This window comes from Melanaphis sacchari, unplaced genomic scaffold (genome assembly GCF_002803265.2).
Source record: "Melanaphis sacchari strain LSU unplaced genomic scaffold, SCAv2.0 Contig225_pilon_pilon, whole genome shotgun sequence".
NCBI lineage: Eukaryota > Metazoa > Arthropoda > Insecta > Hemiptera > Aphididae > Melanaphis > Melanaphis sacchari.
This window is the reverse complement of record NW_020271102.1, coordinates 216,839-241,248: the sequence shown is the minus strand read 5'-3', so window position 1 is coordinate 241,248 and position 24,410 is coordinate 216,839. Positions and strand designations below refer to the sequence as shown.

General features: G+C 26.5%; 1 protein-coding gene across 1 annotated transcript; it reads left to right on the top strand.

The window, feature by feature from the left end:
* The first annotated feature begins 709 nt into the window (after positions 1-709).
* LOC112594241 (atypical protein kinase C) lies at positions 710-23,240 on the top strand. The gene is made up of 12 exons (XM_025338930.1): positions 710-1,400; positions 2,197-2,247; positions 2,333-2,418; positions 3,193-3,367; positions 3,435-3,545; positions 3,615-3,784; positions 4,886-5,120; positions 7,047-7,227; positions 7,385-7,503; positions 7,569-7,738; positions 7,831-7,946; positions 22,657-23,240. The coding sequence occupies exons 1-12, from the start codon at positions 896-898 to the stop codon at positions 22,742-22,744; spliced, it is 2,007 nt and encodes a 668-aa protein (XP_025194715.1). The 5' UTR covers positions 710-895; the 3' UTR covers positions 22,745-23,240.
* The last annotated feature ends 1,170 nt before the right edge of the window (positions 23,241-24,410 follow it).

The following is a 24,410-nucleotide window of genomic DNA, read 5'->3' as shown; positions in this document are numbered from 1 at the left end:
AGCGGGGGAAGTACCGTACGTAATGCCGGATTCGGCGCTTTGGTGTTTTGATTTTAGGGTGGAACCTTCGTACGACCAGTGGTACTAGAAGTGCTTGTGGTGTCTTTAAAAGCTCAATTACATATCAATACATATCGCGTTGTGGTTTATTATGTCGACGGTAAAAATACTAATTCATTCGTTATGCGTTCGGTGTGATGACAATAATAATTATTGAAAGCAAACAGTTTCGCGCTGCTGGTAGGGCGTCGGTGCATTAGGTTTTTTTTACTGCTATTATTATTATTATTATTGATTTTTCCATTTGTCGTCGGGCTGCGCGGCAGTTGATGAACGCTTCTTTCCCGTATCGTGTACAACGTGTCCGTTCGTATTTTTGTGACGGTTTTTTGCGTTTACGTATTCGTTGATAACTTATCTAGATTACATATTTTATGTTGATTCTTTACACGCGTTTTAAATTTTAAATAAAAACATATTAATACTTAGCAAATTCTATTCACTTATATCTATTTTATTTATTTATTATTTGTATCATCTTCAATAATAATACAACGTGCCACCCATGTTCATCAATGCTTGTTAATTTGTAGATGATCGGATCAATTATTATTAATTCATTTTTCTAGTTTATTTATCTAGTTAATTATATGCAAATATTTGTTTTTTTTTTTAAATATATATTCACGAATTAATAATAAATTGTCTAAAGGGCGGACATTTTGATTTGATTTTTACTTGTTAATTATATTTTTAAATCATTACGGTTTTCTGATTCATACAGCTTTACCCTTGCTTTTTTTTTTTTATTCAACAGACTTTAATTGTACTTAATTTTTAACACCCATTTTTGAGTTTCATAAGTGTAAAAAAAATAAAAATAAATTAGTCCACTATGGCTTGGGGCTATTGGAGTGCATCAACTGTTTCTGACCGAGGCAAGTCACCAAAACGGCAATCGTCATCTTTGGGTTTTTATAATCATCATGTACCAATTTCCACCCCAGCTCCTCCATCTACATCATATTACCAACATCAGCCCTTGCACAGCACTAGTAGTTTTGGTTCCATAGAAGATGATGATTATCATCATAACTCTACATTTAACCGTCGTCCTTCACTAGGAGATATAGAATTCACAGGGCCGGGTTCATTATCTTTATTGTTGAATCAGGCTATTCCTCCTTCTCGGCCCAGAACACCACCACCACGTCATTTGTATGCTCCACCCACTTCACTAAGTTTACCAGATTCGTGTGGATCAAATATGGCTATGCGTCAAAACATAAATTGTTTTGGTTACCAATCTACTCCTATTGTACAACATTATCCTTGCAGTGTTCATGACCCATCACCATCTCCTTCTATATCTGATGATGAAGACCATGTTTACGCCACAGGTAACAAATACAATGGTAATGTTGCCAAAAAAATCATAATCGTTTGTGAATATATGGATATGTTAGTGTGTGGATGTGTGCGTGTATTCATGTGTAGTTGTAGTAGTAGCTATATTAGTGGAAAGTTAGTAAAATATTAGTAATTATAATTCATTATTATTAGATAATAATTAAATTTACTTTTGTTAATTTAAATAAAAATCTGTGAACTTGATAATTTAAGTATATTATATTAAATATGTTATTTCTAACTTTTTGTTTTGACAAATTTGGTATAGTTTAAATTATTGTTGTGTTTGACATTAAATTTGAGTTCCATTATGCACTAACAATGCATGTTAACAATAAAATTATACTTTATTTTAATTTAATAAATTATTATTGAGTATGCTTATAAGTAGATTCATATTACAATTTAAAATATATTTCTTCTGAATGTATTGTGTTCAATATTTAAATTTATTACAATAAGAATATCATTATCATTTAAAACATTTTTGATACAATTTAAGACTTTTGAAAAGGTAGATATGATCTATCAGATCTTACTAACAAATTCTTTATTTTATACTATAGATATTTGATTTACAACTACTTTTATCAATATATGATAGTATTTTTTAAATTATATGCTTGAAAAGTGGAATAATAATACCAGATTTTATAATTATTACTCTTGTTAAATTTGGAATGTGTAAGATAGTAGACTTATTTATTTTATATTGATATTTGAAATACATGATGTTACTAAACTAATAATATTATATAAAAATTAATCATTTAAATTTTTTTTTAGTTTTTCCTAATGTTCCACCAGCACCAGGAATGCCTTGTCAAGGAGAAGACCGTAAGTTTATAAATTTAAAATTTAAAAATAAAACTATACATAAGATATAGATTTTTATCCTATAAAATACATTGATAATTTGCAGGTAGTATATATAGACGTGGAGCCAGAAGATGGAGAAAACTATATCGAGTGAATGGACATATTTTTCAACCTAAAAGATTTAACAGGGTATGTATAATGAATAAGCCTTATTCATTTTTATGTTGCCAAATTATTTTAAGATAATTAAGAAATTTTCATTTTTATTTATAATAGACTTGTAAGAATTACACTATTTTTAAATTTCATTAAAATCCTTAATGTTTTTTAACAAAGTGCATCTTTTTAAAGAATATTGTCAATTTATTACTAATTATAGTACTACTGATTTCTTTTGTGTTATTGTATTAATATAACATAGTTTATAAATGTATTATAATTAAGATAATACAAATAAACTCAGTTAAATATTAAATTCACTTGTATTATTTTGCATGTTATTACGCAATTAATATCTTTTTATAGTTCTAAATTATATTAACTATATTTTCCATTAGAAAGAGGTCTAAGGTCAATTAATTTTTATGTGTATCTGTATTCTGTATATAATAAAAGTAAGATAAAAAGTATGTTGACGTTTAATTAAATATCAACTAGTTATTAAAAAATAGTAATAATAATTAATTTTATAATGCTTTATATGTTTCTTAACAAATAAGATAAGTTTGAATGTTGTGTTCTACGTTCTTTATTTTAAATTCTCATTCAATAGTTTTTACTAAAATTATAAAATATGGGAATATTTTGTAGTTTTTCTACTAAACAACAAGTACATGACAATAATTTAGTATGTAATAGTAATAGTGATGTTAAACATTTTGTTTCAATTTAATCTACTATTTGACTATAATATTATTAGTTATAACTATTTAATTATTATTATTATTATTATTTTATAATTAGCGAGCATTTTGTGCATATTGTCATGATCGAATTTGGGGATTAGGAAGACAAGGATTCAAATGTATTCAATGCAAATTGCTTATCCACAAAAAATGTCATAAACTTGGTAAAAAAACTTGCACTAATGATCCTATAGTTATCGATGACACCAATGGTGATTCACAAACGTCTCTAAGTAATTATAAAAATACATTTTATCAAAATTATTTTATATATTTCATGTATATGCTGTTAATTTATAGGTACACCTAGTTCTGATACTGCCTTGCCCGATTTAAAAGATTATTCTGATCAAAATTCTGTTATTGATCAATCAGCCGATTCTGTACCCATTGAAGATCCACAAGCTAAAAGTAATATTTCAAAATAATAACAATAATAATATTGTTAAAATATTATTTAATGTTTAATTATATTTATAGCAGGTGATGAAGAAGTCGGAGTTTCACGTCAATATTCTATTGCTGATTTTGAGCTAATTAGGGTTATTGGTCGTGGAAGTTATGCTAAGGTGTTAATGGTTGAACTCAAAAAAACAAAATGCATTTATGCTATGAAAGTTATAAAAAAAGCACTCGTTACAGATGATGAAGTAATTATTATATTTTTATTAATAATAGCTTAAAATCATAATGGGTATTGATGTTAATTAAACAATCACACAGTTCATTAATTTACGATTCAACATTGAATTGTATTATAAATATGTATATTAATAGAAAATTCATTATTTTTTGAAATAGATTATAAAGGCCAATATTTTTAAAAATTAAAGACATTTTTATATTACCATTTGTTTGATTGTCAAATAACAGTCATTTATTTAAAATTTCATGACATAGTAGACAATCTAATGGATTTATGAACAACTTCTCTCTCAGCTTATTAATTTCTAAAAAATGTTTTTTTTACTTCTTAATACCATTTATAATTAATTTATAATAAAATAATTATAACTTTGGACATATATTTTATTATTCAATTTATATTTGATGAAATCAATTATTTATCATTCTTATAAAACAAAAATATATACACTCAAAAACAATACTTTTTTTTGTATTTATATGTTATTAGTCTAAAGCTCAAAAGTTATTGTATTTGCATGGTGTTTTTTTTTTTGAGCTATTAGATCTATTGCTAATTAAGTTTGAAATTAATTTTACAACTCCGCGGAAATAATATTAAAATTTATAGTGCACATTTAGTAATTTTTTAAAATTAAGAGTATATTTTTCAATTTTACCATTTTTTAGAGTATAGTTGATGATTAATAATATATTTATAATACAATTTGAAAATTTGATAATAAAAAACAATTCTTTATAATGTATATTTTATTTTGAGGTTTTTTATTAGGTATTATTGTATCATGCTTTTCAAATCCTTAGTTGACATAAAATTTTCTGTTCTTATCAATAAATATCTTGTACAAATTATAAAATATAAAAATATTTGTATTTGTGAAAATTGTGAGTTGAAAAAAATGATGAGTGTATTTGTTTAAAGCATATTTGTGTGCACTTAAGTGCATGCACATTTAGTGCATTTTAAGTGCATTAAGTTTACATTATTAATTAGTGTTTATGTAATGAAAATATAAGTTTTCAAGGTTGTGATATCTTGAATATTATATAACTGTTTAATTAAGTAATAGAAATTCAATATTTAATGTTTATTTTTTTAATTTTAGGATATTGATTGGGTTCAAACAGAAAAACATGTTTTTGAAACTGCCTCTAACCATCCATTTTTAGTCGGTCTCCATTCTTGCTTCCAAACTGCCAGCCGTTTATTTTTTGTGATTGAATTTGTTCGTGGAGGTGACTTAATGTTTCATATGCAAAGGCAAAGACGATTGCCTGAAGAACATGCTAGATTTTATGCTGCAGAAATTAGCTTAGCTTTAAATTTTTTGCACACTAAAGGTAAAATCAATTGTTTTTCTCTTATCTATTAATATAATAATTTTTTTATATTAATTCATCGCAATTCTTGATATAGTCATTTGGTAAATATTTTAATTCGTTTTAATGACAGAATAAAGTAAATTTTTTTATCAAGTCTATAGATGTATGTAGAGTGACCAAACCAATTGAAATATTAATAAAATAAATACCCTCAGAATTATTAAATCTGTAATTGTACAGATAGTATATTTTTACCTGATTGAATCATTATTTTAATAAAAAATGCTTTTTGGTGATTTTATATTTATTTATAAGAAATTAAGGGAAAAAAAATTATTTTTAAGCATATAGTATATTTTCTAGACATAATTTAAATTTAAAAATATTTTAGTTATTTTTAGAGCTATTTATAAATATATGAAATTATTAACTTAATTTACTTTGACTTATTTTTATAGTTAATTACAATATAATAATTAATAATATATATGCTATGTTTTTTTAAGAAATAGTTGAAGCTTTCATACTATTTATAGAAAAATTAACTATTTTTAGTAATATATATTCAATAAATTATTAAATATCCTAAGAAATAGAAGGTGACATATCTGACACACTATCTCTGCTCATAATCAATTTTGTTTAAAAGATTTATCATTTTATAAATATTTGATGCTTTAACAATGGAGTATAAAGGCTATAGCTTTATTTAACATGTTAATTTTATCATATATTTTATTATATTACTTTGTAAATTTAAGTTCTTTTGAACACTATTTTTTTAAATATATATATATATATATATATATATATATATATATATATATTGTATTATCTATTAAAAACATGATTTTACAAAAAGTTTAATTGAAAGAAATGGTTAATGGGATATTTTATTTAGAGAGACTTTGTTACCTTTTTATAAATGTCTAGGCTATATTTCTGATTTTAACACATATATTATGACAACTTATTCAATGTTATCTATTACTCTCTTAAAACCTTTAATAGTAAAACTTTTATCTATCTTTTTAAGATTTGAAATTACTTTATTTTGTATATTTTAAGCTTAAAAGTATATTTTTAATATAAATTTAATACGTTTTGGTGCATTAATTTTAAAGCTCTACTGAGTAGGACCTACTCAGAGTGTTCCTTTTTTTATGTTTGGAATTTTGCCTATTAATAACATACTAAATTTATTTTTATTAATTAAAAATGTTTGTACTTATATGTATTCATATTTGTTAGACAAAGATCATACTAATAATTTGGTATAATTTTTTTCCAGTTAATTAAAATTATTTTTTTAAATCTAAAAGCACTTATAAGTTATAATACATAATATTTATTTGACAAATTACCTGTTTTAGATTAGCAAAGTGTTTCGATTTAGTAATAAGTACCATTTTTTTTCATTATGAAAAAATAGTTTGAGTCAATTCCAGTTTTAAGTTTATTTATTTGTTTTTCATTGATATTTTATATAATTATATTTTTAAATAATTATTTAATATTATAATTATTTACTATTTATATCTTAAGTAAATTACAACATAGGCGTATCCACAGAAAATGCAAAGTATGCACTTGTGTACTCCTAAGATTTCAGGTATACCCACCACACACAGATTTACTTAGCTATCATATCCACAATAGAATTAAATTAACAAACTTACAGTTGTATTAGTTGTAACCTGTATTGTATTTGGTAGTCATCTCCTTATCATAAATTAAATGACACATTCATTGAATTGATAGGGATATACTCAAGGTAAACCTAATGGTTGCCAGATTACATCCTCTGTGATAAAGATCTGGGCATGCCTATGATTACATCCTTTGGTATACTTATTAGTGAACAATTTTATAGTGAATTATAATTTAAAAGTCTTATTTATTTATGTATTATTGTATTATGTATTTTATTTTATATTATTTCAGGTATAATATATCGAGATTTAAAATTGGATAATGTGCTACTTGATCATGAGGGCCATATAAAATTGACGGATTATGGAATGTGCAAAGAAGGAATAAGGCCTGGAGATACAACTTGTACATTCTGTGGTACTCCAAATTATATTGCTCCAGAAATTTTAAGAGGAGAAGATTATGGATTTAGGTATACATTATTTTTAAAATTCTAAATTTAATATAGGAATAGTTTTAATTAATTATTAATTTTTTATTGTTTAATGAAAAACATGTACACTTAAACCTATGTATAATTTAATTAAATACTCAATGTTAATTTCAATTTATTTTGATTTTTTTTTTAGTGTGGATTGGTGGGCTTTAGGAGTGCTTTTGTATGAAATGTTAGCTGGTAGAAGTCCATTTGATATTGCTGGTGCATCAGAAAATCCTGATCAAAATACTGAAGACTATCTATTTCAAGGTAATATAATACAAATAACAGTTAATTTAAAGCTCTTTTTTCATTTTTTAAAACTATTTTTCCAGTTATTTTGGAAAAAACTATACGTATTCCAAGATCACTCTCTGTTAAAGCAGCATCAGTTTTGAAAGGATTTTTAAATAAAAATCCTGTGGATCGTTTGGGTTGTAATCGAGACACTGGATTCTATGATATCATTACTCATCCATTCTTTAAATCTATTGATTGGGAAATGGTAAATCATCTTGATAACTAACTAAATATTAGCATTAATCATTTTAAATTATTATTATTACCAAGACATTAAAACAATTTATACGATTTTAGTTAGAACAAAAACAAGTTAGTCCTCCTTATAAACCAAGACTAGATTCGGATCGTGATCTTGCAAACTTCCCACCAGAATTTACAGATGAACCTGTTCATTTAACACCTGATGATCTGTAAGTAGATTTAAAATTTTTGTTTATTAATAAGTAATAATCATTATATAGTGGTGATTGAATAATTAAATAATAGAAAATTTGAAATATTATGTTAATTTAAAATTGTCATTTAAGTAATATTAACACATAGCCCAGGTGTTTGATCACAGTTGGCACAAAGAGTTTCTCCACAAGCTTAAATGGTTTTTCATTTTCTTACATCTAATGCTTAACTCCTTCTTATCACTCCTAACATTCCAACTGAGATGTGAAGATGAACTATCTATTACCTATTCAATTAAAGTAGGTATCCCTCAAGGTAGAATTCTTGCCCAAAGCATTGTACAATCTTTATACTGCTGACATACTCTATTCCAACCTTACCAATATAGCCATTTTAGCTGATGACACATCCATAAGTTCTTTTGATCCAAATATCAACATTACTATTAACAAACTTCAAAGTTACTTACATAAACTACAAATCTGATTCAATCTATGGTAAATAAAAATACATGAAAATAAATCATCATACATTACCTTCACGTTGTGCCTTAAAATCAGTTCCCCACTATTATTATATAATAAATTAATCCATATTGTCAATTCAATTAAATAGTAAATACTTAGGTATTTATATTGATAAAAGTCTAACTTGGGGTACTTACTTTAAAACTAAAAATATATCCTTAAATTAGAACTTCATAGTTTAAAACTCCTTTGCTGCTTTAATATCTTACTCAATTATAAAATTTTTTTTCTATAAACTACTAATTTATCTTATGACATCCAAATCAGAAGATCGATCAAAGTCTCAAATCTGAAATTGTTTCAATATTTCTAGTTTATAAACTTATGTTTATTAATAAAAATTCCGTAGCACAATAGTAACAAAACTCTTCATAAAGATCTCTCTCTTGCTTTCCTTTACTATAAAAAAATTCTACTCCAGTATTTTAGCCCACTCAAATCTTTTATAATGAAATGTCTCTTTTCTTACTGTCCCAGGTAATTTTTCCCATCGTTTAAAGCATAATTAGCCAGACAATTTCCCAAACATATAATTAGGAAAATATAAAAAATCTATAATAAAAAGCCTTTCAAGCTGAAGTATAATCAATTCACTCAAGTTATTAGGCCCTGTAAATTGTATTATATTATTTCATACTTGTTGTATTTTTTCATACAGATTGTAAATATTTATTTTAAAATAATAATAAAAAAGAGATAATATTAACATATTTTCTCAAAAAATTAATTTTCATTTATTTTTATAACTTCTTATACTTACATTTCATTGATGTGTGTTGAAAATTGACATTGTCATACTTGGCTCACCACTAAGTATTTAGTACTTGTACATATTTGATAAAATTAATTATCATAAAAAAAAACCTGATATACTTACTTAAATAGTAGTGTATTTATATTACCTTATAATGATGGATTATAGTTTATAACTTCAAAAGCATTTACATAAAATAAATAATTTTAGAAAACTTAAATTGTTGTTATCAACATATAAATATAACTTCACAAAGATTCTAGCCTATTGTTAAAATGTTTTTAATTTTTATGTTAAGCATTTACTATATTTTTTAAACTTTATTCTTGAGGAAACCTTTTACTTCTTACATAGGTAATTTACTATAACTAATGCGGTTTCAATAATAATAGGGTTGTGACTTATGGGTAAGTCGTAGGTACATACATTTGTAGCAAATCATTAAATGTAAATGTTTAACAGTAATACTTTTATTTTTGTCAAGTATGCGATTTATATTAGTATTATATTATTTAATATTATTTTGAGCAACCCTAAAATTCTTTAATGTGTTCTATAAATATTGCATAGTAAACCTAGCTCCACCCAAATCGTTTTTAGAATGCATATTTCTTTCATGTAATAAATAATAAAAACATCAACAATAATAATAATAATTATAATAATAATACGTCACAATCCAGAGTCTAACTAGCAAATGAGTCGTGACGAGTGTCAAACACCTGGTTTATGAATATTCTGTACAGATATTTTTCACACACATTTGATACATCTCTGGGGTGATTTACTAAGCATGATCAGTATTTTATAATATGATAAGCGTTTCTATTATCCTCATATTGTATGTGTACATATATTATTTAGTTACATCAAAACACACACTTTAAGTTAAACAATTGCTATTAATTAATTTTAATAAAATATCTGTTCACTTGACTGTTTTAAGCATTACTTGTTTTCTAAGTATTTCTTTGGGATCAAATTTTTAATCGTTATGTCATATTGTCAACATGGCCTCAACATTTATTTGTTTCTGTTTTTAGAATATTTCGTATTTTTGTTGTTATTAATTTTACAAAATAAAAATATGCATATTAAAAAAGTGTCTCATATCCATAATATAGATACTATAATCATCGCAGTATTACCAAATAATCGTTCCAAATTTCAATAAAAAAGAAACTATATGTTATAATACCTTTTATAAGGGGATACATAAAAAGTTTTTCCACGATATTAATAAATATCGTATGCAAGGTTTATTTTGTTGTTTTGTCTGTCAAGTTTGAATTATGTCTATCATTCCTAAATAATTGAATTTTTTTCATTTTACGGTTCTGGTAATATGAAAAATAAGTGGTTTGTATGACCAAAATTTATAATATTATATGTTATATCTTTCCGACATATATATCATATATATTCACGCCAATAATATAAGATTTCCCTTTTAAAACTCTCTTTAACAGGATTGTGTATTTTGTATTTGTTCTATATACATGTATTTCCGTCTTAAAAGCATGCAGACCAAAAACTTTCGGTTACAATGTCCATAAATCTATCGACTATTGCCTCGAATTTTCGGAGTTACACTGTATTTATTTTCATTCGAAATTCTCTATACTGCAGTATTTTCTTTGTGTATTACATTTGTGAATTGTGGTTTTACGATCTACTTTTTATATTTTGTTATATAAAATATTATGTTATTACAAATAATAATCTATGTTTTTTGTTGGTATTGTGTATATAATATCTAATGTGAATCAAAATATCAATGCGTTTTATTTTTATTGTATAAAATGTAAACTGCAGCTTTAATGTTATTAGACGACAAAAATCAGACACTAGGCAATAAATTATTTATACATAAACATATATTATTTAAAACAAATTTAACTTTGAAATTAGTGTAGCATATTAATGTTTTCAAAATCAGTGACCAATAGTTTTTTATATTTTAAACATCGTGAGGTCTATTAGGTATAGATTTTTATTTATTTTAGAAAGTTTACAGTTTTGATTTTAGACTATTAGTAAAGTCATTATTGTATTACTCAGTAATCATGTATGCTTTTAATTGATTTCTGACATTAAGAACTTAAAAATTTGTTAATTAATACTACAGTTTTATAAATATTTGCACTTTCGTGTACTGTATTACTTTAAAGTTTACTATATTCATACTAAAATCATTGATTTGTTGGCTTTTTTTTAAATAGTTTGTAATTTTAAGTATAGTAAGATTCGTTCAAGATTATACTTGTAGATTAACTCTTTAAAGTTTAATTCTCTTTATATATATATATTTTATTTATAGATATTAAAAACATATTATTATTAATTAGTTTTTACGATTTTATTTTTTCAACAAAAAATTATAGGTAACAATATTAATGATATAGAGAATTCCACTTTACGTCCAGTCTTTATGACGTTTTCTGTCTAACCATGTGTTTTGTGCTCTTTAAAAAAAACACTCACACAAACATATATATTTATATTTATATATATTACAATCAACTGATGTGAACTCGGTCTTTTTGTCGGTTTACTCTGTGAAAGCGTGATATTTTTATGAAATAAAAGGTGATCATATTCCGTGTCCACTGTAATAGTAATACAGTCGATGAATTTTTTCCTTGTCCTATTCGTACCTATATATAATGTAAGCGTTTTGTTTGGCATTCTCAATAAAAGGGCTATTATTATAATGACGATGTCGACGGCCGTCGCGCCACCGACGACGACAACGGCAGGTGACCCTAATATTTAAACCGATCTAGGACCCTAAACTGGGAATAATAATAACAAGCCGAGGAAATAGTTTTATATTCTAAGGAGTACATGATTATGTTTAAGGGTGGGTATACTACTGCATTGTTTTAACAAGGAATTATTATAATTACTTGCCCCTCTCCCACCCAGAATCTCCACTATTTCAGCCCTGTTTCACACGTCTCCTGTTTCCTGTACTTTTTAATTGCTACCTCGACCAAAGGAAAAAAAAGGATCAGCTGCTTCACTTTGTGTAATTCCGTTTCTCAATTGTCACAGCGGTCACCGAGGTCAAGCTGTTGAAAAAACGCCTGTCTCTACCGTTTTTGTACCCTTAGTATAATATCTATGTACAAACACGAATTTCGTATTGTTTATTTCCTTCTGCGGGCGCATTTATTTAGTTTTTCCTCTTTTCTTTAATGCATTCACTTTTCTGCTTTTATTATTTTTGTGAGAGATCGGATAGGAGTGAAAAATAATCTATGCCACTACCGAAGAGCTGTTGTATGCTCTTAAAGTGATGATATTATTTTCATTTCGTGACATTATGCTTTATCTGTAGCTTAACCGATATCAACAATTCTTATCTTTTTACGCAGTACGAATTACAAAAAGTGTGGTGCACTTTTATTGTCTTAAAACCAAGAGCATCCGAGTAAATGATTTATATTATGTATTTTCGTTGGCTGACTGGGTTACTGGCTACTGCACGCTCCTTGCGCATAATTGAATAAAATACGTAAAAGTTTGAAATCCCTACAAATAATATTTTTAAATTAAAATTTTTACTCTTCGTTTAAATGTATAATTTCATTCAAATGTAAACTTTCACTATAAGACAAACACACCAAAAAAAAAATCATATCATTGTAAAATCATTACATTTATAATCTAAAATGAAAATATGCGAAGTAAAATTAGGTATAGGTATATCCACTTAACAAGTCGTGAAAAAAATGTACCAAAACGAGTATTGCGTAGCTACCGTTATTGGAAAAAATGCAATGTTCATTGAAATCATAGTTCTAGTAATTATAATACTACACTATTCTATGCTAGACGAAGTAAATCGAGACCAATGATCAGTATATGATATACCTAATACATGACCTATTTGGCTTCTAAGTTTCTATTTTTCCTTTAAAATTCTAAATGTTTTATGGTCTTTGTTAACCTGATAACAAAATATTTTTTTGAGTTATTTGTTTGTTTTAATATTTTCCAAGGTTTTTTATTAGCAAAACAAGATGTATTTAAATTCCATTTTGGTCATAAAATATTTCTAAAAAATTATACAACAATCAAATATTATTGCTATATTCAGATATTCTTACTTAATTTTTTTTTCATAAAATTACATTTATTTAGTAAATTAATAAGTGTTAAGTACCTAATCAATATTTAATAAGTACATTTACTTACAATAATGTCATTATGTTGCTAACTTTAGGACTTTAAACATTTTTAAGAATTAATAAGGGATTTTATGAAAAATTGTATTTTAATGAAGGAGGCATTTGGAAGTTCACTCCTTTACTATTTTCTATTTTCAGTTAAACTATAAAACGAATTATCTTGTTATTTTAGTTCATTAAGCAAGCATCAATGATTTTGATAGCTAAAGTTATTTATTACTCATTAGTTATTAATAATAAATTCTTTATATAATTGGTGTGACTTCGTATAGTTCATTGCTCCATTATTATAATTATTATTATTTTTATATTTCGAATAGATTATTAATAATAAATATATATTATACTAATTATGTTGATTCGTACAATAATAAAATAGATTTGGTGATGTTTGTTTGCATTAATTTAAGAAAATTTAAAAGTATATACTATATAGTTTATATAATATATATCATATAGTATATTTTAGTAAGTATACTCCTGTAAATTATGTTCTACGTCCGTGGTGTATATACGTGTTTTTACATCTTTCTAGCGAGTTTTTGGTTATTGATCTATTCAAATCGTGTCGTCGAGTGCCAATTAAAAATATTTTATAGGAACCATACGAGAGTCGTAAAATCCAATATACACACACTATGTGTACTAAACCAAGTGGTCTATAAATTAAATCTGTTTTTTTCCTTAACTCCTTCCAAATGCGTGTTATAATTTACTTCTATTCTGCACTATCTATTGAAATATCATTATTATTTAATCCAACAGGCAACATCTCTCGTACTTGATTTATGAAGTTAAAAAAAAAAGGATGTACTTGTGCACTCCTAAATTACTACCGCCACATTCTGACAACGTAAAAAACGAAAATAACAACATAACGACAACGCCACCGTAATAGACCTATACAACGCACATACTCCTATTCTTTATACCTACCTACTCGATGCGAATACCACATATCCGGTAAATGTGGGAGAGAAAACATTGAAAGTCGGTAAATTAGTAATAATAGTTTGAGTGCATTTTTTTTAAAAACAATTTTCGCGTGTTTATTCATGAGAACAAAATTAAATATTATATACCGTAGCCAGACAATGTATAACATAAGGTTATGTTTTTATTATAGCAATAATAATACAATTTTCTTAATTTTTTCTTGCCGTTCGTCCCACGACCGATCAAATTGAAGTTCCTGCATCTATATAAATATAAAATAATTAAAATACGAATTTTCAATAATGAATTCTAAAAGCTTTTTTCGTAGATATGTAGATGATGTGTATTATCAAATAAATAATATATATGTATTTCACCTAGAAAATTCTCCTATTTTTATGGTTAAAATATGGATTTTTAACTATTATTGTAGCTCGAATTCTCTGCAGTGATTTTTATCCGTATAAACGTTTTTCAATGAAAAATGTATTTGTTCTTAAATGTGCTATACAATTTCATACACGTATATTTGAACATGTCGTCGCGACAAGACAGAGTATACATAGGAAATAAGCGAATAATAAATCCAGTGCGTATGTTTTCTCATCTTTATTCGTTCGCTGTTGATTTACGACAAAGGAGGGGGGCGTTTCGTCGTGCCAAAAAATCGGCAAAATTCAGCAGCGCATAAACACACGGGACGGTTGCCAAACGACAACGAAGACGACGACATGCACGATATAATATACGAACCTCACGATCAGTTTTCCTCTCCACCCCTCTCCCTCCCCCACAATTGTATTATACTGTAGTATCATTTTTTTTTTTTGATTTTGTATAGGTCAATCATCCTGTTATAAAATAATTCAGGGTTAAGACGACAATAAAATAACAGATGGAAAACGTATGTTCTCCTTTTGCCTTATCTTGTCTCCAGTGGCGATTTTGGAATTCGATAGTCATCTCTTCTGACTCGGAAATCGTTGAAAATTTCCATGTATCATGTTCAGCATATGCAGGATGGCAAATAGCATTCGGCTCCGACCGGGCGCCTTCGTTTTAATAACGTCGATGTGATAAACTATATACTATATACATTACCGTCATTACCATCTATATTTTCTCGAAAATTGTCGCTGTCCCTTTTATTATGGGAATATTCTAATATAGAAGGGCTTAATATAATATTGTTACCCTCCTATTTGATATATATATATTGTTTTATTCGGACTATAGGCATGTGCGAGAAAATAGCCAAAGCTAAATTATCTCAGTGGATTAGATCCTCAAAATATAATATGTTAAATTTGATATTCAGGATACATTTTTATTAGGTAGTGGGAAAAGGGTTTTGCATGGACTAAAATAAGTTTTAGGGTATAAAATGCCTTTTGTTCTCTATCCAATTCTATGAGTAATTATGACTCGAACAATCCAATAACACTGGCGTACAAGACAGACTCCTATAAACTATATGAATGTTCTATTAAATAATTTCTTCTTCTTTCTACCACGCGCGGTTTGATTACGATTAATTTAATCACAATATAATTACAATATGTAATTAATCGTTTTTCACAGGTCTTAATAATAAGTCCTTTATTATTGAATTACACTCGAACGTTTATTTAACTAGGATATTGAAAAGCCTATTATGTGTATTATTAACAGACTTATATAAATTCAGTCCATACATTTTCAAATCAATATTAAGTAAATGCTTGTGATTTCACCCAAAATTAGCAATTAAAAAAAAGTAATAAAAATGATAAATTTAATAAAAAAAATATTAAAAATGTAACTACATATGTATAACCATAATTATTTGTTTAAACGTCTACTTTAAACTAATTATAATTTCATTAATAACTTAATTATATAATAGATTATAAATTAAAATTATTTATTATCGTAGGTGCATAGATATCTTTGATGCATATAGGTACTCATACATTTTAGTTTTCTAGAATTATTTTTCTGAGTCAAAAGAGAAGGTTAGACTTATAATATTTTATTTATAAATTCTATTTTTTAAATTTAATTTATAATTTGGAATGAATTTACACACATTTAAATTTTACTAACTTTTTCAGGCATCATTTATATGCATCTTTGTCCTGCAGTGACCGTAAAATTAATAATTAATATTTAATAACTCTTACGTTGCACTTAAACACACGCACTGACACAACCCTCTCGCGCTTTATAAAATCTTGTTCGCGTGCTCGAACCATACTAATGTGGTTTTAGTTTGATTTTTTAAATGTTGTTCTTCTTGGTATATACGTTATTATGTAATTTTCTTTCATAGTTATTAGAAATTAAGCTTATCATTTTCTTTTTCTGTATTTTAATTTTTATGAAAACAGAAATTATTCGTTATTTTTAGCTTTGCAATTCGCTGACAATTGTGACATAACGTTATGTTGAGTTGAAGTTTATTTTGCATTTGAAAAAAAATATGTTATAATATATCTGTATAGGATTACGTTGCATGACATAACATTACAATAGTGTTTATAATTTAAAAACTAAAATTCATTGCTTTTAATGTTTAAACCTATGCATAGTATTTAATATACTAAAACCGTACACATTTTTTTCAAACAGGATATTATTATACTTGGTTGTAAAATTTTCAAAAACTAACGATTTATAAAGTATTAGGTATAGAAAAAATTTTCTATTTATTAGAAATTATGATATTATATTTATGTTCATCAGTCAAGAGCATATTGATTTTTATTAACATTTTCACTTATTGGCTTTGTGAATTCATATTATATACAATTAGTAAACTGAACCGTTTTAATCATTGTTTTTGCTCTTGTATTTTATCTCAGATCTACGTTGTAATGCATTAACTTATATTGTGTGTTTAAAAATAAAGATTGAGTAATCACAGTCGAGCGGCTATGAAAATATTAATTTCGACTATTCCCCAATTGTCGCGCGTTACCGTTTTGACATATTTACGGTTTTTAAATTACAAATTGAAAAGCGACCGCCCGGGTGTATGTGCGTGTGTGTGTCAATATTTTAGTGTAACGGTTTGCGGAGGTCAAAGGGACACGTCGTGTAATTTGTCAGGACACGCGCAATTATTCAAATTCTTCTCTGTTACATTGTCCGCGCTATTATTGCTGTCCGTTTCGATTAGGCACATCCCCCGGGGCGTGAGATAACCGTAGTGGCGTTCCCTTTATTTAACACCTACCTATTGGTTCATTATCTCAGCGATGTTTTTTTATTCTCCGTTTCTTTTTTTCTTCACGCTCGTCGCGTGTTTTTCTCCGGTTTCTCCGCGGAGGTCTTCTCCGCTCGTCGAACCCTCTTCTATAATAATTTATATTATAATAGTTTTGTCTACGGCTCATTTAGCATCTGAATTAGCATATCGCGATAAACGCGCGGACATATACACTTAAAAAAAAAAAAAAATGAAGAATGAAAAATGAAAAATATGTATGCGCGTTCTTTCTAAAGGAGAGGAGGGTCATTTGTCCGCCGCCGTTTGTGATGACGATGATGATGATGCGTGTCCACTAAAATATTATTGTTATACATAATATGAGAGATACGCATATATGTATCGTCTCTTATATAATATATATGTACATTGGTCAACGCGTTTTGGCGACATCTCACGCTCTTCGTAGTTCGAAATGCGCATGTATGTGTATGTGATTGCTTGTTGCGCGTGTGTCTGGTACTTTATTTATAGAGACGAATCCCAGGGGTGTTTGAAACACATATGCAAGCAGTAAAACTCTATATAAATTATACATGAATAATAAAGATTTGACTTGGTGTCGTTATATATTAGTATAAGTCATAACTAAACGTATTTTCCGGGGCTTTGAGCCAAAATCTGACGGATTATCAGCAAATATTCGCGTTCTCTAAAAATAATCTCCGTGGTTTACTTACGTACCAGAGTCGAAAGTTCCAGAATCGTTGCATAAAGTTATGAACACGGACAAAACCAGGTCGGGTGCACTACAAAAAACCTCATAAGGTACCTACTATCTACGTTTGTGCTCCTGTAAATAGCTAAATAATACTATTGTAATTTTATTCGCCATTAGTAAGAGTAGAGTTCAACAATAACGAATTTTTAAATTGGTTCTTCCCTGCTTATAAAAGTTATCTATAGCGCTAGGGTTTGATTTTTCCCTTTATTATACAATAATAATAATGGTGGCCTACCAAATATTAATGAAAAATCTCGTTGAATTTTTTTTGTTTGGATTTGAATTTACGACCGTGTGCGTAACGGTATGTATTATATATATATATATAGTGTTATAGATCCCGTCATTGAATGGTCCAAGAAGGACGGAGAGGTGAAAAAAATAAATAGTCGTAAAACCTTTGTGAGTAGAAGGAGGAGGAGGTTCAACTACTATACTCGTATACTGCACTATTCGTCGTTCGCCGAGAAGTCTGCAGAGACAGCATGCTCCCTTATTATTATTATTATTATTACTATTTAGGAGATGAGCAGTGCATTTTTATGACCGAGCATTACCTTAAAAACCCAAGAAATTTTACGATCCATCAACCCCCTGGCCATAGGGTACAGATACGCAGTATATATAAATATACGTATATAGTAATTCCTACTTACAATACAATGAAAAACGCGAGAAAAAAATAAAGGGAAGTTTTTCGATTACTATCTGAGCTCAAGTTCGTCCTCTTCACATTTTCCCTTTTCGGGGTTTGGCTTGGCGAGGAGACTGAATTGGGGTTTACAAGATTTAAAAACGGTGTATTTTATAGCCGGAAAAAAGCACAACACCACTCTTTTCAAGTACACTAGGATTCTCAATTATTCATTATAATTTAAATATAATATGATATACATTACACTCATTTATTTTATGGTACAGGACAACTTGTTTCACTAGATCTGTCAACTAAATATTCATTGTTCTGTGATAAAAAAAACCTACAGCCACGGTTACGACGACGAGACAAGTTCTAATTTTAATAGTTTGCTGCCACTGACAATATTAATTCTGCTTGCACTAATCATCTGGGTATTATTATATTCTCTAAACTCTTCTGTAATCTATACTGTTGTATATATTACATACACTTAATACGTTCGAATTGAATCATAATATAGATCATGGAACGGCCGTTACATATAGCCTATTCTAATTTTGTCTTAAAATCTTATTTATAGCATAATTTAATTTAATTTTACAAAATTAATATTTGTCCCATTTAACTATGCATAAAATTTACACGTTGATAATTTAGTAAATATTTTGTATTGGTATTTATATTTTGTTAATAATTCTTGATAATAATATGAGTGTATAATAATAATATAGTGCATAAATTACTACAAAAACTTTATTATAGTAAAGTACTTTATAAGATAGTTAAAAAAAATGCATCGTATGAAAGAATATTATTAAATTATGTTTGTTGCATTTTTGATTACACCTTAAATGTTTTGAAGTGGTTGATGCCTGATAAAAACATGATTGAAATTTGAAAAATTTCATAACTTAAATAATAGTTATGTAGAAATTGTATGTATGTACAAATAAGTTGATGTTAAAAATATTTATATAGCTTTTTTTTCAACCATTGAATTTTTTTAAAAATTAATTTCTACTTAAAATATGACTATCAGTTTTTGTTTATGTTATACAAAACCTACTCATTTAATAGTTACTTAGTTTTCTCTAGGTTTATTAATATATGATTATATGAATAATGATATATCTAGGCTAAATTAATTTAAGGTCAATTTATTGTTAGAACAATTGTTGATTTTGCTATTTGGGACGTTTGTTTTATAATTGCTAGTTTCGTAGGATGTTCAGGTGGCAATATTTTTATTTTTAAAATAAAGAAAAATATTTATTTATTTAAAGTAAAATAATAAAAAAAAAAATTCTAAAGATTTTGTTATATAAAAAACTGTAGAGTTTAAATTTACTTATAAGTTCCATGTAATATAATAAGATTGTTTATAGATAAAATACAAAATAAAATGTGTACTAATCATAAATAAAATATTCAATTTATGGTTTATTAATGTTAAACGTTTTTAGATAACTTTTTTTTTTTTTTTGAGGAAAAATGTCTATGTTTATATCTTCCTAATTTTAAATAACGAAGTTATTTTATATACAATGCTTGTTATTTGTAATCAGTAATCAAACAATCGTAAACTGAAATAATATGGAAAATAACTGAAATTATACTTTAGTTACTTGTTGTTGTAAATCATCAGAAATGGCGTGAATAACTTCACATATTTTTTTATATATAAAATATACATTGTTGAATAAATTATTTTGACTAGAATTTAAAATTTATTAAGGCCAATGTTCGTTTACGAATACATTTAATTATAAGTATATAAAATATTTAAAATTATTTATTTTTACAGAGTTATTTACTTAGTTATTCACATTATTCCATATTAAAACTTCGAACTTTAAATGTAGTAATTTATACATTGATATACTCTTATGCTGACTTACACTTAGCTACATTTTAAGGTTATTACTTAAATTATTTGTCCGTTTTTGTTATTTGTATAAAATATAAATATATTAAATTAATTGTTTTAAATAAATAAGGTAAAATCAATAACTACGAAAAAATGTCGATTCCTATAATATGTCCAAGTTCTGAAGGATAGATGAATTTTATAAGTATTATCCACCTTTCATAAAAATAAAAGTCATACATAAGTACTAAATTTTTTTTTGTAAAAGTATATTATAGATATATAATATGTATTAAGTATATTATTGGTAATTTGATGTTTTAATTATATTTGTTTTATGTCATGTTTATATTTATTTTATACATTTTAAGTAAATTGCCAAATTTAAAAAAAATAGTTTTAAAAATCACCTTAGTGGTAGAATTTTTTCAATAAACTAAAGAAATAAATAAAATATTAATGTAATGAGAAGTACCTATATGCATGAAAATATGTTTGCAAAATTGAATTAAATCTAAACGGAAAAACAATTAAAATTGATTTATAAATTGTTATAAACGTTTAAGCTTAAAACTTTTTAAGTATATGTATTATATATTAATTTTTTGTAAACGAAATATGTTATTGAAGTTGAGTGTTAATTTATTATATTGATAGATTGGGAGATAGTATTTTGCGCCATATAAGCAAATTAATTTTGGTATTTTGCGCCACACTTTTTTACTTCAATCGCAGTTGGAATTTACTAGTAGATAAATTTACTGATAATCGCATAGAATACACAATACTACGTACTGACGCGTGTCCAATATAATTTTTATATTGATATTGATTTGATTTTTATATTTTATTACTAAACGAAAATTTACTTATTTAATGTTCATAGAGTTTCTTTTATTTATATACATTTATTTAAACTTATAGCATGACTGATTTTTATGTTTTATTACTAAACGAAAATTTACTTATTTAATATACATGGAGTTTGTTTTACTTACATACATTTATTTATAATTTTAATATTAGTGGCACTAATTACAATTTTAATAAGGCGAAGAATGGCGCAAATTACAATTTTAGTAGGTACACGATGGTACAGATTACATAATGCCTTTTTATTTAGTTTTATTTTGCGCAAATTACAAACTTAAAAAGTGGCGCAAATTACATATGCCTGCAGATAGATCAAAACAGAAGTTGGAAATGATTGACTTTATTAATTATGTTTTAAACTTGATACCGAATGAGTATAGGTACACCTTAAATTAAAATTCGTCAAGTAGATTGTTAGGCATTTACAAATAAGTCAGCATTAAATATTTGACTTTAGGTTTTTTTTTATTTTTTATTTACTTATTCAACACTGAAACCACATCGTTGATATTTCTAAAAAATTATACTTTTGCAAACTAAGTACCTATGGTAATAATTAATAATAATTTAAAATTAAAATTAAAATTCTATTGCACCCCTACTAAATAACGTGTATATGTGTAATAAACTATATTTTATTTTGTTTTAATAATTATAGTAATATCCTGAATTATATAGATAGCATTGACATTTTTAACTATTAAACGTAAATACTATTTAACTTCATGTCTCCTCGTATTAATCACTTGATTGCATTCGAATTATAATTAAGCGACTCATTAAACCTTTTTCTGCCACTAAATAGATTGATTTAAAATAAAGATTAACATATATGTGTATGGTTTTAATATATTTAATTTACTCAAAATAATAAGATAAATATAGGATAAGGTATAAAATGTCATCGACTCGTTTTATTGAATCGTTAATAACAGTTTTGTTTTTGATTTTTTTCAGACGTGTCATCGATAAAATCGATCAGTCCGAATTTGAGGGTTTTGAATACGTGAACCCGTTGCTCATGTCGCAAGAAGACAACGTGTGACACGAGGAGGACTGCGACGATTACGTCGCATCTCATAATATACAGCATTACCATCACGAAGCCGACTGTCCCTGTTCGACGACTATCGACTCGCCCCCAGACAACGGCAGGCCGCCGTCTAGGGGATGGTTCTGCTTACCGCTCCGATAAGTACACTCCCCCCTCATTTTAAAAAAAAGCCCCAAAAAAATGTGATTACTATAAAAATACAAATCCGCCGATGACGACGGCCATATTTATTTTATATATTATTATTATAAATATTTAATTATTTGATTATTATTATTATAAATAGTTATTCGCGTGTCCGTCGCCGGCATCGACGGTTTTCAATGGCTCAACTTATTCCGACAATTTATCATTTTCGGTTTGGACTTTTAATTCGTTTACAAAACCAAATTCTAAAAAGTTTTTGTTCCTCTTCGATTATCACATATTACTCGCTTTATTTTCCATTTTATACAAAAAAATATATACATAATATGTTATATTTACGTATGTAATTTATATATATATATATATATATATATAAATATATATTAAAATATATTAAATATATTATAATTTATATATATATATATATATAAAAGACGTATATGTTTCCACATCTCGTGTGTGTATCGGATACAACTTTGACCTTAAATCTAATTTTGTCTTTAACGCGTACGTTTAATATATTATGCAAAAAAAAAATATCGTTTTCACTTTCGCTGTCTATTGATGACGATTGATGCTCTCACCCCACTCATTCATCTACAAACTCACTTGCCGACGACGGCTAAACAAAAATTTTAACTCGCCGATTTAACGGACCATGTCGCAAAATACTAACATTATTATTACTACTACTAATATATTGTTATTATTATTATTATTATTATTATTTATTAATGTTATTATATTTTTATTCGTCGGGAAAAACTTGTTGTACCCCACCGTTTACGCCTGCCACGACCTTTGTCCATAGAAGAGTCTTGTTGATATATACAAATCTCGTGAAAAAATTGCCGGCTTCTCCACCTTTTCCCCGACATATCCCCTAACAAACTCATACAAATATTGACTGATCTACGTCGGTGTGGTGGATTGTAATTTATATAATATTCAAAAATAGAGAGAGAGAGAGAAAGAAAAGGAATGAAAAAACAACTTTTCGCCTCCTTCCCTTCATTTCTGGTTACATATAAATTATAATTTCCATTCATTATCGTCGTCAGTCACTAAATATTGTAAAAAACCATCTCCCCGAATATCAAAATTCATAAATCAAAATTGACGACGAACGATCAGGGTTCAAGTTTTTTTTTTTTGTTGTTACGCACGAAGATGCGTTTAGATGGGTACAATGTATAATATTATGCAAATTAGTATCCTCCAATGCTCAATGATTAATAGTAATAATAAAAATAATAATAATAATAATAATAATAATATATTTAGATGATCTAATTACATTCCTTATTTAAATTTACAATCTATATAAATAATAAATATTTTATACATAGGTATCGCACTCACATATTATATTAATATTATTGTATTAATATAATGAATTTGGTATTTTTAATTATTAACGCACGTGAATTTTTATTAATGTTAACTTAACTATTTAGTATGTTATTTTTAAGTTCTTTTACAAGAAAATATTATTACTTTTGTACTATTA

Coding starts and splice junctions, on each gene's coding strand:
- LOC112594241 (XM_025338930.1), top strand. CDS start 896: ATGGCTTGGGGCTATTGGAGTGCATCAACTGTTTCTGACCGAGGCAAG. Junction 2,419..3,192: donor AACCTAAAAGATTTAACAGG/GTATGTATAATG, acceptor TTTTATAATTAG/CGAGCATTTTGTGCATATTG. Junction 5,121..7,046: donor AAATTTTTTGCACACTAAAG/GTAAAATCAATT, acceptor ATATTATTTCAG/GTATAATATATCGAGATTTA.